Source organism: Panthera pardus, unplaced genomic scaffold (assembly GCF_024362965.1).
Source record: "Panthera pardus isolate Hobbes unplaced genomic scaffold, ASM2436296v1 HiC_scaffold_3, whole genome shotgun sequence".
NCBI lineage: Eukaryota > Metazoa > Chordata > Mammalia > Carnivora > Felidae > Panthera > Panthera pardus.
In genome coordinates this window covers 29,708,085-29,727,447 of record NW_026526876.1, presented here as the reverse complement: position 1 = coordinate 29,727,447, position 19,363 = coordinate 29,708,085, and the positions used below count along the sequence as shown (strand labels likewise).

The window sequence follows — 19,363 nt, the reverse complement described above, 5'->3', positions numbered from 1 at the left end:
CTGATCCTTCAAGCTGTTTAACAACCACGGGTTAATAATTGGGAAAAGCAAAGGGAACACTTATGTTCAGATAAGCATGCACATTTTTGTCCTCTGGCTGGACAGTGACTGCGGAAGGAACTGCCTGCAGTTACAGCCTTCTAGGGCAGACGTCTCTGGAGAGGGCTGCTGTATCCAGGAGCCTGTCACTGGCATTTGAAAATTGACTGTGGTCGGTCTGCTGACTCTGACAGCTAATGGTGTACTGAGAATTATCCCTCCAAAGAGGCCTTTCCATTGCCTCAGGAGATGCCAGGCATCCCCTCCTGGGTGCTGTGATGCTGCCTCCTCCCTCAGTCCCCACCCCATCTGTTCCCCTCTTCTTCCCTCCCCAAGCCCTCCTTTCCCTCGCAAGGCTTTATGCTGCTGCAACCTTTTCTAATGAGGAAGCTCTGGCCAGGACCTCTTCAAGCTTAATTATGAAACCTGCCACTGCTTCTGGTTCAAGGATCACCCTTGAAAGGCGGTCAGAGGTGGGCACACGGCCAGGGCCAGTTTACTTACCCCCCGGAACTCAGGCAGTGCAGGAATTTGCACTCTGCAAGAATTAGCAGCTCCACTACGAGCCCCGGAACCAAACCTGCAGGAAGAACGCTCTTCATTCTTTGTTAATTTCCAGCAAACAGGACCGTCACAGAGAGAGCTTGTTGGCTGCTCTGGCTGCACAGGGAACTGTTCTCCTGGATGTTGGCTCGGGGCCTTTAGCTGGCGCCTGGCCTTAAGTCTCTCTGATCTGGGCTTCTCCAAAACGTCTTGCTTCTCAACCATCACCCTCTTGACCAGAGGTGCCCCTTTGCCTGGAGATGATCCCTTTGCCTGATAATGACCCTGTCACCACCCTCTCCAGCCAAGAAGAAGGGGTTTGTTGCTCTGGGCCTGCTCTCCTTTCTAGTCTTAGCCCAAGTTCACCATACTTAGCTCACAGAATCAGACTCTTGGGGGACAAGCCAATCTGCCTTCTCTCTTCTGGTCTGAGACTGTGGTTATCTTTTTGTCTTCCCTCCCAAACCACATCTGAGAGAGCAGGGAGCACGCCGTCCATCCCTTTGTCCAGCCTGGAGCCTCTGCACGTGGTAGGCAGCATTCCGAGAATGGAGTTGCCCATGGGGTCGCTTTGCTCTGAAACTATCCCTGTGTCGTTTAGTATTCGTATATGTTTCTCCTTGGCCAGACTGAATACACCAAAGGGCAGGAACCACATCTGCTCCTTTTTCTGGGTCTCTGGTGGGGGCTGGTACGTGCCTTCCCCATAATCTGCTCGCTGACCTAGTCCCTGCAGTCCCCCCAGCTGCTCAGCCAAGGCCAGGCCACCGGGGTTGCTCTGTCCTGTTTATATCATCCTCTCCCTGCCTGGCCTATTCTGCTGCCCATAAGGTATCCTGGGGCTGCCTTCAGAAATGGAGGGCATGTGTGCACAGGCATGGGCATGGTACCCCACCACACACACATACAGCCTCTAAGCACAACATCAGTAATGCATGTGTGCACAGAAAGCTGCTATAAACTTCAGTACACAGCTGACATGCCTCAATCAGCCCCCAAGCCTCCCTCCACGGTGCAGTGATTGGCGAGCCTCTCACTTAGGAGCCCATTTCTCTCTGCCTGTTAATAATAGATGCTTCCTACAACCTCAGTGTGGCTGCTTTGATTTAAAAGTGATCTTAAGCGAAGAGACTAATGGGTGGGTCTGAACTTGCGCCTTTTAAGCACAAAGCATTACTCTTAATTAACAGGATTCTATCCTTTGATTAGGAAAAGGCCCTCCCCCCCCATCACATCATTAGCTACCCACATCTGGACAGCTCCCAAAGCAGACTCCTGTTTTGAACTAAGCCCAGGTGTGTTCGCGGAACACCCAGAACGCTGTGAGAGCCACGAGTGCCATTTCAGCACACAGAATATGCAAGCCTGGGCTGTGTGGCAATCAGTGTGAGAAGCCCGGAGGGGTGACTCCCACCCCATTTCCTCCCACCTGGGAGAAGAGGTCTCTTCCATACATCTCACCATCCACAGTGGGAAAAGATCCCTCCTCCTGCAAGGGCCCACTCCTAGTCTGCAGATACATACGGGGTATGAGAGCACATTGGTTAGCCGTCATCAGTGCAGTTCCTGGGTCAGACTCCCCGCCTGATTTATTTCCTTCCTCCACCACAGACCAAGAGGCAATGTACTACTTTGTTTGTGGCCCCTCCAATGGATGGTCCAGAGGCTGGGGCCATAGAAGGGCCAGAGCTGTGGGGAGGAGCTCTCTTGCACCTCTGGCCTGCTCCCCAACCCTGCTGGCATATGGGAGAGAAGGGAGGAGGGGGCCCGGCAGGGCAGGTGGAGAGCCACCATTCTGGGGTTCTCCTGGTGCTCAGTGGGACAGAGCAAGCCCTGTGGGCTTTTTGCATCATTAAGCTTGAGTGGAGGAAGGCCATGCCATCAAATAGAAACTGATTTGGAGGCAAGCAGACTTGTTCACACCCAGGCTTTGCCACTGTAGCAGGGGGAGCCTCAGACAAGCGCCTTAACCTCTTGGAGATTCAGAGCCGTCAACAATGGCGCTGTTAATACCTACCTCACTGGAGGGTGGGGGAGACTGAGTGTGGCACGTACTTCAGGGTCTCCCATGATGCCGGCACATGGCAGATGGGCTGTCCCAGTCCATTTCTTTCCTTCCTTTCCCCCAAATCCAGTTGTCGTTAAAGTACCAGTCCATATGAGTGAGCAGACTTACTTGTCTGTTTGCTCGGGTAACTGACTGCTACCAACATAGTGCCTTAAACCAACACAGACGTTTATCTGACGGTTCTGGAGGTCAGAAGTCTGACGCAGCTCTCACTGGGCTAAAATCAAGGTGTTGGCGGCACTGCACACCTTTCTGGAGAATCTAGGGGAGGTTTGCTTTCTTGCCTTTCCCAGCTCCTGGAGCTGTTTACATTTCTTGGCTCATGGCCCCATCCATCTTCAAAGCTGGTGACGACCAGCTGAGTCTTTCTCATGTCACATCACTCTGACGCCGACTCTCCTCCCTCCATCTCCCACGTGGAAGGACCCTTGCGATTACACTGGGCCCACCCGGATAATCTAGGATCAGTGCTCTATTTTAAGCTCAGCTGGGCAACAATCTTAATTCCATCTACCTTCTTACTTCCCTTTTGCCACGTAAAATTAACAGATTCGTAGGTTCCGGGGATTAGGACATTGAACATCTTTGAGAGGCCATTATTGCCTACCACATTAACTAAAGGCAAATGCATAATTTTACCTAAGAGAAAAAGATTTAATAATTAATCTTTTCAAACCAGATCTGGAAGACGTGGGATAAGTATCTTTTTTTTTTAGTTTTTTTAATGTTTATTTTTGAGAGAGAGAGAGAGAGCAGAGGAGGGGCAGAGAGAGAGAAGGAGACACAGAATCCGAAGCAGGCTCCAGGCTCTGAGCTGTCAGCACAGAGCCGATGCAGGGCTCGAACCCATGAACCTCGAGATCGTGACCTGAGCCGAAGTTGGTCAGAGTTGGAGTTGGTGGCTTAACTGACTGAACCACCCAGGTGCCCCTAGGGATAAGTATCTAAATTAGGGTACAAATAATCCAAATTATACTTGATAATACCTTTGGTCACATTGTACTTTTTTTTTTAACGAGGTTTTTCTAAGTAAAATCAGTTCCGTTTGTATCCTGTTACAGCATCTTAGCTAATTTTATATTTTTTTCACCTAAAACAAGCCTTTAATCACTGGCTTCAGGTGTTTAGACACTCTTGATCCCTTGGATATTACTTACAAGTGCACATTTCATGGCTCCCTGGAAAATGCTGTCCACACAATAAGCCACAAGAATGAAAAGGAAATCACAGAGCTGTTTAATCGTAAACAGTCTTCTACATGGTTTCTAATTACTCTGCTCTTTCTCTTGAACTGAGAACTGTGGGTGACAGGGTGACAAGTTCTTAGATAATCATATGATGTATGTGGCTTCATCCTGAGCCCCCAGGCACCCAGTGACAGAGCATCTACTCCCAAAATGTCCCCAGGGCCACATGTGAGAAGAGCTGTGGACTTCATGCATGGCCTGCATTGGTGACAGCTTCTCTTGACATGACATGTTCCCTCTGAGCATATTTCGGATTCTGATGTCCTTATCTCTCTTCGGTAAAAAGAAGCACATTCAGTGATCTGTATGCAGTGAACTTACTTTGTCGTATTTTTGTTCGTTGTTGGTATAGCCTGAAGGAATCAGATCATCTCTCTCCTCCCTGACAGGAAACACAGATTGATGTCCTAGAATTGTGACGGGGATTCAAAGAGAACAGTGAAAAGTAAAATCTATGACATGGGCAAAGATAGCCTGTATAGCAAAGACGTGGTATTTTTTAAGTAAACAGAATAGCATCTGACCTGTAGTATCAAACACATGGGTTTGATGTTATGGAAAACAGTGGTTTTCTGCCTTACTTGGGGTATCCTCATTGAAATGTCCCCCTGACTTAGGTTTGTATCCTGGCTTCAGTGCTGACTAGCTGTGTGACCTTGGGCAAGTCACTTCACCTCTCTGTGCCATAGAGGGGCTCTTTCTTTCTTTCCTTCTTCCTTCCTTCCTTTCTTTTTTAAATTTTTCTTTAACATTTATTTATTTTTTAGAGAGACAGAGACAGAGTGCCAGCTGGGGAGGGGCAGAGAGGGGGAGACACAGAATCCGAAGCAGGCTCCAGGCTCCGAGCTGTCAGCACAGAGCCCGACGCGGACTTGAACTCATGAACCCTGAGATCATGACCTGAGCCGAAGTCGGCCGCTTAACCGACTGAGCCACCCAGGTGTCCCGAGGGCCTCTTTTTTAAGGTCCATTCCAAGCTTGAGAACCCAGAATTATATGAATCTGTCTTGGCCAAGCAGGGGCTCCCAGACAAATGCCTGGAGAACAAGGTCTGCTTTGGGGGGAGGGGGAGAAGGAACAAAAATAGGAGAGACCTTGATGACAACGATGACAAACTTAAGGTCATTCCTGGTTAAGCCTGACACCCAGCTGACATAGCAGTTATATCCCATTCATTTTGGTCACTTGAGGTTTACAAAGGGGTGGGGAGATTTTGAGTTCCTTCCCCGATCACGATCACAGGGGAACATTCTCTCCTGGGGGCTGTCAGAGGTACGGCTGTTAGGGGGCTGGGTGGCCCGTACGAGGGAACAGGCTGGCTGTCAGATTTGCAAGACAGCATGAGCTGTGAGCTTGGGAAGCAGTTCATGTTGCCCCATCTCCCCCCTCCATCCCACCAAAACCCATCTCCCTGCCCCACACACTCATTGGTTCTCCAGTTTAGTGAGGACCTTCTTTGGGCCGGGTGTGGGCCAGGCGCTGAAGCCACAGTGGTGAAGAAGGTGGCACAGCCCTCCCACCCTCAAGGCATTAACCCTCCTGGACCAGTGCCAAATAACCAGAGAATCACAACACCGTGCAACAGGCGTTTACTGGGGCACACTTGAGGGCGTCTGGCGGAGCCAGGAAGGGCTTCTAGAGCTTGAGTGGGAGTTAGCCAGACGCAGGGGAGGGCAAGTAGAAGGCTTTCCTGGCTGGGAGACGAGCACGCACAAAGGCCCGGACATGAGAGAGAGTGGTGTGGTGAGGGCGGCACATGCCGTTTGACAAAGTGTGCCGTGTGGCTTTCAGTGCGCATTCTTTCCTACGTCGATCTGTGAAGGTACGTGGAGCACCTAGCCCGTATACCGAGCACCGCACTAAGAACTGAGCTGTTTACTGTGGTTTAAAAAGACAAGTGCAGGAGTCTCCACCCTCCGAGAACCTCTAATGGGGAGTCTAACGGTACAATTAGAGTATGAGGGGACAAGTATGACGGTGAATGCTGGACCAAATGTGGAGTGGAGGGAGGTCATAGGATCCCTACCTGTGTCTCAGGAACGTGGAGGTTTCCAGCTTAATCCCACAGATGTGGGGTCAGGGACATGTGTGGTGAAGGCTTCAGAAGTGAGGGCGTCATGGTGTTTCCCCTTCCCCAAGACACCGGACATGTGTGTGTGTGTGTGTGTGTGTGTGTGTGTGTGTGTGTGCGTGCACGTGCGTGCACGAGCCCCTCCCCAACGATCCCTGCCTCTGTCGGCATCTGCACACCCTGAGCTTTGGGAGGACAAAATGGTGAATACAGCCCGGGCCTGCTGGCTCGGAGGGCCTCTGACAGGCCCATCTCTGTGGCAAAACAGCCTTCCGGGTGAGCAGACTGTTTCTTCCCATCCATTTTCCCTCCTTTCCCTGCTCGTAGCCAGTTCTGTGTTTTAATGGATGTGACCTTGCGCCTCCCCCGCTAAGGTGTCTTCACCTGCCACGCCCTGCTGGCCCACCCACCTGGGGCGGTGCCCTGTGGCCCAGCGTTTTTTTCCTGGGCCCCCCCTCTGCACTGTGGGGAGCCACAACCCCTGCTCCGACCAAGGCCAGGACCTCTGCTCTTCCCACAGAAGAAGTGAAAGCTTCTGAGATGGTACAAACATTGCAAAGCCACCTCTGTGGTTTGTTTTATCACAGAAAAACTTGCCCCGGGGGTTGGATCTGAGCCAAAGCCAGATTGCCCAGAAGAGAAGAGGTTTGTGTGCAAGCGTCTTAATCTCAGACGGTCCTCGGAGTGAACCACTTTCGAGCCGTTCAGGCCCAGGGCTCCAACTCCCCGCCCACAGCAGAAGGGCATCTGTATTTTTCGATTTAGGAAAAGAAAATAAGCTTAATTTCGAGCCTCTTTTGCAATGTTTTAAAAACATCTTTATTAAGATAATAACTCACAGACCATAAAATTTGCCTATTGAAAGTTACAATTCAGTGGTTTACGGTATTCCTTTAAGATGTTGATGCTGATGGTAATTCCTGAGACCCTGGGAAGACCCAACAGCAGCTCAGATACAGGCAGGGGAGACAGCACTGAGTCACATGAATGCCTCCCGCTTATGACCAACAGGCGTTCAGGGTCTCCCCTTGGCTTACACCCCCAAGGTATGGTGTTTCCTCATTTTCCATGTAGAATTTATTTCCCATTATGTGTCTAAGTTTTTTGTACTTCTTTCTTGCTTCACGCTGATAACATGGAGTCATACGCATTAAGTGCGTACCTCAGGGGCGCCTGGGTGGCTTAGTCGGTTACGTGTCTGACTTTGGCTCAGGTCATGATCTCACAGTTCGTGGGTTTGAGTCCCGTGTCAGGCTCTGTGCTGACAGCTCAGAGCCTGCTTGCCTGCTTGGGATTCTCTCTCTCTCTCTCTCTCTCTCTCAAAAATAAATAAACATTAAAAAAAAAAAAGTGTCCCTGAAAGACTACACATCAGCTGTTAGCAAACCTGACCTCTTGGTCTCATTACCTTCCTCCCAGCATTGATTAGCCTTTCCCATCCAGGGGTCCCCACTGGCCCCATAGGCCTTCACCCCTGTCAGGCGCCTTTGGTGATGCTTCTACAGCCTCAAGTCAGAGCCCCACATGCACATGTCACCCTCAACAGCCTCTGTCTCCATGATCGATCACAAAGTGGCCCCAATGCCTAGAATCAATGTTAAGTGTCTTGGCTACCTCATCCTTCCAGCCTTGCCCGTGGCTGCAGGCAATTCGTGATATTTGAATCGAAGGAGAAGTGCACTGTGGGAAAATCCTTGGCTGTTACAAGGATGGTTTGCATTGCCAAAATGGGATGGTATTTGTTGCTTTTTATCAGATTATAAACCTAATATACGTCTATAAAACAGTATAATAAAACACAAATGTAGGGGTGCCTGGGTGGCCCAGTCGGTTAAGCGTCCGACTTCAGCTCAGGTCACCATCGCACAGTTCGCGGGTTTGAGCCGCGCACCAGGCTCGCTGCTGTCAGTGCAGAGCTGGGAGCCTGCTTCAGATTCTGTGTTTCCTTCTCTCTCTGCCCTTCCCCTACTCACGCTCTGTCTCTCAAAAATAAATAAATGTTAAAAAAATAAAAAATAAAACACAAATGTAGACCAATGAGAGAAAGTCTCCCTAATTCCACTTCCCTTTCCAGAGAAGACCTCTGTTCAGCACATAGCCTTTAGGACTTCTTGTATGCATATATATATGTGTGTGTGTGTGTGTGTGTGAGTGTGTGTGTGTGTGTGTTATTTTTGTTGTTGTTGTTTGTAAAAATTCTGCACAAGCACATTTCTAAAGCTACTTTTTTTTACTTGGTATTACAAGGTGGAATTCTCTCCATGCCTCTGTGTTCCTCTCCCCCATCCCTCTTACAAAGGAGTCAGCTTCATGCAGGGTGCTCCAGGACATGATTTTGGCCCTGTCTCCAGGCGTCACGGGACCAGGGGATGATCTCACTGGGTACGCCATCTGCCCTGGCTGGCCAGAGGCTGCATCGGGAGGGCCAAGGGGCACCACGTGTCGTTAGATCTAAAGTGGGGTGGGGCTCTGTGCCCTATGAAGACTGTTTAGTCTGAAAATACAAACAGGATACAGAAAGGTTTGGCTAAATTAATGGGTGATAAGGTTGTCATGATAATAACCACAGGTGGAGCTTACGTAGTGTTGTCCAGGAGCCAGTGATGGTCCTAAGCACCTGACACATTAACTCACTTAAACCCCACATTTCATGGACAAGGCAGTGGAGGCTCTGAGAGGTTGAGTGACTCATCCAACGCCACCCAGCTGGTAAGTGGCAGCCTGGCCCTAGTGTGTGTGCTCGTGCTTGATGCCCCTGTACCACACTGTCGTTGACTCTGGCCCTGATGCCGTGTCAGGGCACCTTTGTCAAGGGAGGAAGTCAGGGATGGCGTGCCTGCCCAGGTGTGGCATTTCTAGCGTGTGGTTCTTGTGCCCTTCCGGGACGGCGCTGAGCTCAGGCTGCTCATTACTGAGGGACAACTGCTAATTAGCAACAGCCTCCCGCCACCTTCCTCTCCCCCGCGTCTTTCAGAGATGTCCTCAGACTCAAGCAGTAGAGATGAAAATATCTTAAAAACGACTGCCTTTCCTCCTTCATTCTTCTCTTGCCTCCCTTTCTCCTCTGTGGCTCCCATCTAATGAAATGTCCCGGCAAACTCCGGCCTCCCACCCCACCCCTGGACCCTGCTCCCAGCAAGCTGAGACTTGGTGCCGAAGGGTTTGCACGCCCTCTCTGAGCCTGTCTGTCATTGTCGGGGCACCTGCACGGGGAGGAGTGGGGGGCACAGACCCCCTCGTTCTACTTTTGACATTTACCTTCTCTCCACCACTTCTGAGACCTTTCCGGAAGGCCTCCTTCGTTCTTCCTCTTCTCCCCGGGCTGCTCCGACACTGCCTCTCCCCTCTTTGGGCCATTATTCCCCCTCCTTCAGGGCAGAGGCACGGCCCAAGGCCCTCACATTGGCCCCTTATCTTATCCCTTCAGGCTAAGCCTCCTCTTTCTCAGGTCTTCAGGTACCTTCTCCTGTTCATAACTCACCTGTCATGACAACAGCATCTTACATGAGTCCAGAACAGTTCACTAAAGTGCTCTCTCTCAGGCATGTTTCCATTGACCTTCACAGCCACCCTGTGAGACAGGTATCATCATACCCACGTTCCAAATGAAGAAGCCGTGGTACCGAGAGGGCAAATGACTGGCCCAGTGTCAACCAGCTAGTGGTCCCTACTCAGCCTCCAACCCAGGGCTTTTGACTCCACACCAGGTGTCCTTTCCACCCAAATCCATGGAGAGCTCTCAGCTGAGAACAAGTGTCCCTCAAGAAGATTGGAGCTGATGCCTGCATCTCAGAAGCCATGGGCTCAGGGAGTCCAGCCATTCATTCAACTGATCAGGTTGGACTCGGTGTGTGTCACAAAAGGAGTTGGGGTTGAGCGGCCTCTAGGTGCACCTGTCGGGGAGACACAAAGATAGCATCTTAAGATCGGGAGACCTTGCTTCATGGAGAGCCCCAGGGTGGGCGGCGAAGCAAAGCATCCTCCAGGCTCACATTTGGGCTTAGAGTAGAGGGGGCAGGGTGGAGGCTGCCTCCCCAAACCCTGCTGTGAGGGTGCCAGTAATGGCTAATGGTGCAGCAGGTGCATTTCAGAACCCATGATGCTCTTTGGCACATGGCCCCAGGGTGCCTCTGAGAGGCTTCCTGGCACCCGAGGCGCTGCTGAGGCAAGAGCCTGACTGAGGAGTCCCATTCATCAGATGTGGCCACGTCTTCCTGTCTGAGACGCCACTCTACCCTGCCTGGGGTGAGTTCTGGTGCTCGATACCAGCCGACTTCCCATTCCTGAGCTGAGCTTTCCAGCAAATGGCCACACACCAGACTCTGTCCCCAGCTCTGCCACGATTTCTAGGTCCATTGGAGGTCCCTCAGCCTCAGCCTCTCTGTGTCTCAGTTTCCCCAGCTGCAAAATGGAGCTAAGATTGGACGCGTGCACCTCGCAAAGGTGTAGTTGGGGCGGTTCCTCCTACATCAGGACTGTGCGGTGGAGCTTCATGGTTCCTGGTGGAGGTCTCCAGAGACCCACCCAATGTCATACCCACCCAGTGAGGGCTAGGACTACACATTCAAAGCCACGTGCGGCCTCCCCTACTCCCCAGCCTGAGCAACTGAGCCTCAATACGTAAAAGGGAGATAAGATAATAACGTTCCCTACTTCACATAGGTTGTGGGGAGGACTAAATGAGATAAAAATGTGTAAACAGTGCCTGGCTCTAGAAATACCCTTTCTTCCTAAGAGATGATTATGGATGGCTAAAAAAAGTTGGGGGGGGGGGTCAAAGTTTCCCCCGCCTCAGCACTTTTTAAGTGTAATCTTGTGTTGGTTTGTAGACTGTTTGCTGCCTGTTGGAGCTGGGAGGCAGACACAGCTGTGATGCTACAGATTATATCCACTAAAGATCAACCAGAAATAAAGCTTATTAATACAGCATATTAAGTGAATAAAATAGGCTATAGAGCATAGTCTCATTTAGGGGAAATTCTGTGTATGCACAGGAGAGGTGTCCGCAAGGAAGTTCCCTAACAATGTTAAAAGTGGCTATTTTGCTTTATTCTTTTACATTCTTGTATTTAACTTTTTAATGATGACTATGAATCACTTTTATAAAACAATGCATTCTCTCTCTCTCTCCCTCTCTCTCTCTCTAAAGATTGAGTGGTTTTCCCAAGAAAAACAATTTTTTTGCTCTGATTTTTTTGGCTCTGACATCAGAAGAAACTCTTCCTTATCCATTTGGTGCTCTGAGTTCAGGGGATTCATCTCAGGTAGAATTAAAGTGGTGGCCAGGGACACTGGCAGTTCCTGAACAGGACAGAGGCTCAGCAGCCTGTCTCTACCACCCATTGGGATGTCACACGACAGCACTGTCCTCATTGAAGGCTGATCGAAAACTTACCAGAAAGGGGGTTGGAGGGAAAGAGACTGCGTTTCTGTAAACAAAGGCCACCCAAGCCTGACACATCACCCAGCCAGATGTTACAGCCCCATTTCACTATACCAGCCGTTACAAAGGAGGAGAGAAGGCTTTAGTGAGCAAAATAAAATGAAATAAAACAGAAGCCTTAAGCTTAACACTAGAATTGTCCTCTCAGACACAATCTGTGAATTTTCTTACGATGGTGGACATTAGCCAGCTGACATCAGCCATGACACATTGTGTGTGCACAGCAGCACCACCACCCCCCAGAAAGCAGCCTTCATTCATGCTTTCATACAACTGTTGATTGTTCTCTTTGGATGGACGCCCAGGATTATTCCATTTTCTTCTTACCAACCTAAGTCTTCCCTCACTGTGAGCTCCTTTATCCTCTCTCCTCTTAATTTGGCAGTTATGCTTAAAATCTGGGTATTTTTTACTATTGTTCAAATTTGGTTCTAGAACATTCTGTGGCACGCTGTGCTATGATGTGACCATGAGCTCACATTTTAGCGCTTCTCTGAGGGAGGAGCCATGTCGTCTTACCCTCCTGCAAGTGAGGACTTCCCTGTGCCTGTCTCTGTGCTGGGCACCACCCATGGGGGGCAGGGGAGGTGAAGGCGACACAAAAGGAGACGCGGCCCCTCAGACCCTCACAGTTGGGACTGGCTGTTAGCGAAGGGCCTCTGAAGCATCATGGTTGCCAGGAGTCAGCCTGAAGGGCGCGTTGATTCAAGCCCTTGAGACTCTTTCTCTTCCTTTGGGTACAGTTGGCTCCTTGCTTCCTGAGTAGAGGGATTTCCTAATGACCTGGGACCCAGACTTCACCTCACTCAACCCATGAGATGGGGATGCATTGCCCTTTCACTAATCTCTGTCTTAAAACAGTTGGACCATAAGCACTAAAGAATAGAGTGTAAATACAAAGAGGACATTTTCTTTTAAAAAAAATTGTTTATTTTAATTTTTAAGAGTTTATTTATTTATTTTGAGAGACAGCACAGGAGGGGGAGGGACAGAGAGAGAAGGAGAGAAGGAGAGAGAATTCCAAGCAGGCAATGTGCTATCAGCCTGATGCAGGGCTTGAACTCACAAACGGTGAGATCGTGACCTGAGCCGAGATCGAGAGGCAGACACTTAACTGACTGAGCCACCCAGGCACCCCCTCTAAAGAGGCAATTTTCAAGGGAAGTGAAAGGTTTAATTTAGTTGAGCGAGTGTCCTGGTATTCCTAATCTGGGATCTCAATCACTGCTGGATTTAGTCTCCGTTAACAGACCGCTTAAGGAGGTGAGACTCCGTGCCAGGCCACCTGGGCTTTGAACCCTGACTCCATTACATGCCTACTCTGAGACCTTAGGCAACTTACTCAACCTCCCTGTGCCTTAATTTCCCCATCTGCAGAAGTAGGCGTAATAAGAGACGGGTGTATGAATTAACTAAGTCAATACCTGGAGACACTTGAAACACGGCTCTTATCATTTTGAGGGATCCTGTTTTCCACCCTAGTGCACTGGCTCCTTCCTGATGGTACAAAAAAGGGACCAGAGCAAAGGAAAAATGGGATGCAGGAGCCAAAAATAACCTTGAGGAACAAAGTTCACTGGAAGGTTATTTTTAGATTCTAAATTATCTCTACTTGATCTTTCAGCTATCTGAGAGAAGAGGTCCATTTAGGGTATTTGTTTTTTTAATGGCAGCTTTATTGAAATACCTACGGTGCCGCCGTGAAATTCCCCCTTTAAAACGTACAATTCAGTGTTTTCAGCATATTTGCAAAATTGTGCATTGTCACCACTCTCTAATGGCAGTGTGGGATTTTTAAGCCGAGGGGGTCCAGGGGCTATCACCCTTTGTCTGAACGGAGCCAGGGAACAGGACGGGCGCTTCCGCTTTCCGCTGAGTCACGGCAGGCACCCCGGCGGGGCCTGCGGTCATTGCTCCGGGAGAAGCCCGCCGCCCGCCAGGCGTCTGCTGCCCCCTAGCGAGGCTGCTGCTTGGCCTGAAACACCCCTGCCCTTGAGGTGCGCTCGCGGAGGTGAGATTCAGACTCTCAAAGCTCGGTTGGGATCGGGTAGTGAGTCTGCCAGCCCTGAGCACGGAGAGCCAGGGCTGCCCTCCGCTCTTACTCCAGCCTGGACAGCGTCATTTCGCCCAGTCCTGGAGGGGAGGAGAAAAGGGTTGTGCTCTTTAGACTGTTGGGAAGGCACCAGTAGGAACCAGTAAGATATAGTAGCCTCGAGATGGGCTTTATCATCAAAAGATCAAAGTTCAGACCCTGCTCTGCCCCTTGCTTGCTGTGTGACCCTCAACAGGTTACAGAACCTCTGAGCCTGCTTCCTCGTCCAGGGAGTGGAGACAATGATTCCTCTCATGAGGTGGTTGTATTACAGAGAAACTCTCCCTCTCTCTGAAGCCCCTGTGACTGGCTTATAGACAGGGCTCACATAAATAGATGCTATTAATACTCCAAAGCTGCCACAAGGGTGTCCAGTGTGGCCCTGGCTTATCCAAGGAGCTTTCTAGAACCTGAGTTGCTGATTACCAAACTGCATTGCTGTGGGTAAGAAAATGAGGAAGAATAGGAAGGATGGCAGTAGGCGCAGGAAGGCCATTTCGTCCTCCTCTACATCAGGTGAAGACTACCCTAGGTCAGAAGAAACCTACAGACCCCCGGGGGAACGGTACAGGAGGAAAGACCTGGGTGGGAAGCGGAAGGAGGCATCAGAACTGCCAGGAGTCCACGTCCCAGAGGGCAGCAGGGCTGAGGGAGCGGTATTCGAATCTAAGTAAGGTCCCAGGCTGCCTCAGTGGTCTTGGGCAAGTCATTTAGTCTCTGGGGGCCCTTTACCTGTCTCGGATTTGGGTCCTGCCCACCTCTCAGGTTTGTAGCGAGCCTCGATGTCGTCATGGAGAAATGTCCAGGAAGACAGCAGATGAGCTCCAAATAGTGAGCAGGGCCCCCTGGCGGTGTTTCAGAGGTCACCTTTCATCTGGACTAGGTGCCTGGGGTTCCCTCATCCACCACCGGACACCTCAAAGGGCAGCCTAGGAGGCTCAGAAAACAAAGGTACCTCTTCAGGTAAGCTGCATAGAAGACGTGAATTCTGCCGGGCAGAAAATTTGCTCCGTCTTGCAGCCTGCGGAGGCCTTATTCTTTGGGAGCAAAAGGGACCCGGGGTCTCACCTACACATCCCTGTGCCCCATGGGGGCCCAGCCTTGGTGAAATGAGGAACAAGTTGAAGATTGCCAGGGGGGCCCTGCCCTTCTCTTTCTTCTACCATCCCCCCTTCCTGCCCACACCTTTCTCCTCCCTCCACCCCAATTTCACCATTATCTGATAAAAGTCACAACAAAAATTCCATGTTAGCTTGTTTCCGAACTTGTAATTTATTAAAAGACTGCAAGTATCCATCAAAGGATAAATGGGTAAACACAATGTGTTATGTCCGTACAACGGAATCTTATTAAGGAATGAAGCCCCAGCACGAGCCACAACATGAAGGAGTCCTGAAAACATTAGGCTAAGTGGAAGAAACCTGCACAAAAAGGCCACATATTAAATGATTTCAGTTATCTGAAATATCCAACAAGGGTAATCCATGGAGACAGAAAGCAGATTGGTGCCTGGCAGGGGGTGGGGGTAGGGGGTTCAAGAGAAACCGCTTCGTGGGCACAGGGTTTCTTTTTGGGGTGATGAAAATGTTTCCAAGCTAGTAAGAGATGATGGTTGCACAACCCTGTGAATGTACTAAATGCCACTGGACTGTTCACTTTAAAATGGTTAATTTGGGGGGCGCCTGGGTGGCTCAGTCGGTTCAGTGTCTGACTTCGGCTCAGGTCATGATCTTGTGGTTCGTGAGCTCAAGCCCTGCGTCGGGCTCTGTGCTGACAGCTCAGAGCCTGGAGCCTGCTTTGGATTCTGTGTGTGTGTGTGTCTCTCTCTCTCTGTCCCTCCCCTGCTTGCATTCTGTTTCTCTCTCTGTTAAAAATAAACATTAAACAAATTAAAGTATATATATATATATATATAATGGTTAATTTTCTGTTGTGTGACTTTCTCCTCAATCAAAAGAAAACAGAAAAAAAAAGACTGAGTAACCGCAGCCCTGATTGGATTCAGGGATTCTGGGATTCTCTTTCTCCTTCTCTTGCTGCGCCTCCCTCTCTCTCTCAAAATAAATCAACTTTAAAAAAAAAAGTGGCCCCTTTTAGTTTCCAGGTTTAACTCAACTTTTGTGCCTTTCCTACAATTTCTTCCCTACCTCCCACCCCACTGCCTTTAAGTCACTGCCGGGGAAAACAGGAGGTAGGAAATGAGGGCGGGGGTGGTGGGGTGGTGGGAATTGGTTGATTTAGAAGAATAAGAAAGCAGAGTGCAGCCTTAAGAAAACAGCTCCCAGTGTGTTTATTTTCCTGTCTGTGTGTCCCTCTTAGATTACAGGGATCCGTGGGGTGGTGACCATGTCTCGTCTGGGCTGTGTCCCCACCTCGGGGGTTGTGCTTATTTTCGTGTTTTCAGTCTGCTGTCCTTGGCTGCAAGTCTTAGGGCTGGGATGTGTGGCGGTACCATTTATTGGAAGAAGAGAACTTTAGTCAGCGAGCCCGTCTGTTCAGGGCATAAGTGGAAGGTGGGCTTTGGGACTTCTCGACTTAGCCAGGAGCTGAATGTGGCGAGCTCTAGTGCGTGTGGGTCCCTGGTGTCTCACGCCTCCCAGGCTCCTTTGAAAGAACCGCTTTCTCTAAAACCTGTGATTTTAAAATATGAGCAACAGGACCACCTGGGTGTCTCAGTCGGTTGAGTGTCCGGCTTCAGCTCGATGATGGCTCACTATCTGACGGTTCGTGGGTTTGAGCCCCGCATCGGGCTCTCTGCTGTCAGCGCAAAGCCTGCTTCAGATCCACTGTCTCCCTCTCTCTCTGCCCCTCCCCCACGCTCTCTCTCAAAAATAAATACACAATAAACATTAAAATATGAGCAGCCACTGAATTGGGGGCAAACTGACCTCAAGAGTAGGGAAAAGAGTAGAATGCCCTCCCTCACCCTTGCATTCTTCTCCTGCAAACCCTGCTGAATTCTTCCAGCTTCTTTTCACAAGCTCATTGATGAGAGATTTTCTGCTAAGAGATCGCATCTGTCTGATCGAGGCCCAGAAAATGCTTCTCCCGTTTATTCCCCTGGAGACGTCGAGGGGAACCCATCACTTCGGGGCCAGTTCCAGCATTGGAACGGTGGCCTGGTCACCTCCACTGAGGAAACCCAGAGCCCTTCATGAGTCGTCAGCACAATGAGGGCAAGGGTCCTGTTCACAAAGGCAGCACAAAGGACAGCAAGACGTTGAGAGTGAGCTCAGCACCAGAAAAATGCAAATGACACCCCCTTACCTCCACCCAGAGAGATTTGGAAACCGGAATAATCGGGAAGACAAACACTATGCTTTTGGGTAGGAACGCTAAATATTCTGAAGAGAGCAATTGTTATCATTTTGGCACAAAATATAAGCCCCAAATCCCAATGGAATTTTGAGAATTTGAGAAAAAATGTTCTAAAGGACACCTGGAAGAGAAAACATGCAAGAAGGTCAAACAGGGGCACCTGGGAGGCTCAGTTGGTTGTGTCCGACTTCGGCTCAGGTCACGATCTCACAGCTCGTGGGTTTGAGCCCTGCGTCAGGCTCTGTGCTGACAGCTCAGAGCCTGGAGCCTGCTTCGGATTCTGTGTCTCCCCCCTCTCTGCCCCTCCCCTGCTCACGCTCTGTGTCTCTCTGTCTCTCGATAATAAATAAATATTAAAAAAAGAAAAAAAGAGGAAACCAATACATCAGAGTTTTACTTGTATACCTCCATCCACCATGTTTCAGGAGGGGAAGCTTGGTCATTGAAAGGAATTGATCAAATCTAAAGAGCAAAACCATGAAGCTCACTTAACTTCTCAGCCTTCCCTAAATCTTTAGCTGCAGGTTGAACAAGGTGCCCTGAGTTGGCTGGCCTGGCTCACCTGGGCCAGTGTCTCCAGCCAGTCTGGGAGGCCTTGAGCTTCTGGGGCGATCCCACTGCTCCAGGGTGAGGCATCTGGTGACTCAGCCAGATGGAGTGACTCATGGACCAGTCTTGGGGATGAGCCATTGGGCGGTGACCGGGGACGCTCCGAGAGGCTCCACCAGGGAGGAAGATGCTATTTCCTAGAGCTGAGTGAGGAGCAGTAGTTTCCTCAGATAATGGAACTAGTCCCTCTTAGAAGAGGGGTTCTGATGTTTGGAGGCTTTCTAAGGGAAACAGACCATTAGGATATCTAAGGGTGGAAAATATCACCCCTAAATCCTAAGCCTTGAAGGATGAACGGGGACTTTGATCTCCCCAAACTAAAGTCCTGCTCACCCTTGGGGAGACACCAGAGATTTGGAGAACCTCAGTCTTGGAAGCCTTTGCCACGAGCTGTCTGAGGGACAGTGTCCCCAGTCAGAATGGAAAGAAAAGATGCCCCTTTTCTACAGGAGGTAGCTGCCTAAGTGGGGCCAGGCCACCCACCCTCTCCCCACCCCCAGCAGAGGTCCTGCTAAGCTCATTCTTTTTTTTTTTTTTTTAAAGAATTCATTTTGTGGGCACCTGGGTGGCTCAGTGGTTAAGAGTCTGACTTCGGCTCAGGTCATGATCTCATGGTTGGTGAGTTTGGGCTGTGCACTATCTCTCTCTCTCTCAAAATAAATAACATTTAAAAAATAATAATAGCATAAGTAATTTAAAAGAACAATATTGGGGCACCTGGCTGGCTCAGTCACTAGAGCATGTGACTCTTGATCTCGGAGTCATGAATTCAAGCCCCATGTTAAGCGTAGAGATCACCTAAAAATAAAAAGTTTAAAAGGAAGATCACAAAAAGAGGAGACTCAAATTACAGAGATAAAGATGAAAAAAAAAAAAATGGAATAAGCCAAAGTAGGATGGATGAACCAGAACAAAATGGCATACTCAAAAATCTAGAATTCACAGTTGTGAATTACTTTTAAAATAAAGAACTAAATATTCTCAATAAAGATGAGAACAGAGTATGAGCAAATGACTTTCTTGCTGTTCTGTGGACGTGAAGTACTGTCTCCTGCTGGGGCTCTAGGGGGCGATGTGTGCATGTGTGTGCATGGTGCTGTTAGGGATTTCTGAGCCCGACCCCCAAGAACGCACACCCGAGAGGTCTGGTGGGGGACCCTGAGGTGAGTGGAGGCCCAGCCCTGACCTCCGGGTGGGGGAGGCTGGACAAGGGTCAAGAGTCGGTTTGCCTCGCTGTTGCCTCGTGATGGAATGATCCCATTGCGTCTCTGTGCGTCATTTTCCTCACTTGCTGATGGCGCCCCTCTCCTGATGGGCCTTACATTTTAATGGGAAGAAAAATAAATAAGTAAGCAAGCTACTAGTGGGCAGCATTTGTATTTTAATGAAGTGGAAAGAGTGCTGGGCATCACGAGCCAGGCCCGGGAACCTGCCCACCTGGTGGTTCTGAGTATGAACTGATGTGATGCAGGTGAATTAAAAGTGCACATACGCGTAACGGGCGCGGCGGATGAGGTTGGGCACCCCTCGGGGAGGGGATGGGGGGCGGAGATCTGTCTGCCCCGGGAGGTGGGCCCTCTCTCCCCGCCCCTACCCCCATCCCCCTAGCGCTTCGACCCCTCAGCTCAGCTTGCCCGCCCTCATCCTCCCATCTCCCTTCCCCAGGTGGGCCTTGACCCAGGATGGCTGAACCCCGCCAGGACTTCACCGTGATGGATGATCACGCTGGGACGTACGGGATGGGGGAGAGGAAAGACCTCCCCTCTCAGGGGAGCTACACCCTAATGCAAGACCACGAGGGTGACGTGGACCAGGGCTTGAAAGGTGAGTGCGCAGCCACGCATGCGCAACAGGTGCCTGGGGGGCGGGGTGGGGTTGGCGTGGGTGGGTGGCCGCCAACCTGCTTGTCAGGAAGGGGCTGGCCCGAAACAAC

At 50.2% G+C, this 19,363-nt stretch overlaps 1 protein-coding gene across 18 annotated transcripts in view; it reads left to right on the top strand.

Annotated features, from left to right (window-relative positions):
* MAPT (microtubule associated protein tau) overlaps positions 1-19,363 on the top strand; it is a 101,481-nt gene that overhangs the window by 32,606 nt on the left and 49,512 nt on the right. For all 18 annotated transcript variants that reach the window (XM_019437494.2, XM_019437493.2, XM_019437491.2 and 15 more), the window contains exon 2: positions 19,096-19,254. In XM_019437494.2, the coding sequence (XP_019293039.2) occupies positions 19,113-19,254 (142 nt within the window). In that variant the 5' untranslated portion in view covers positions 19,096-19,112. The remainder of the gene's footprint in view (positions 1-19,095; positions 19,255-19,363) is intronic.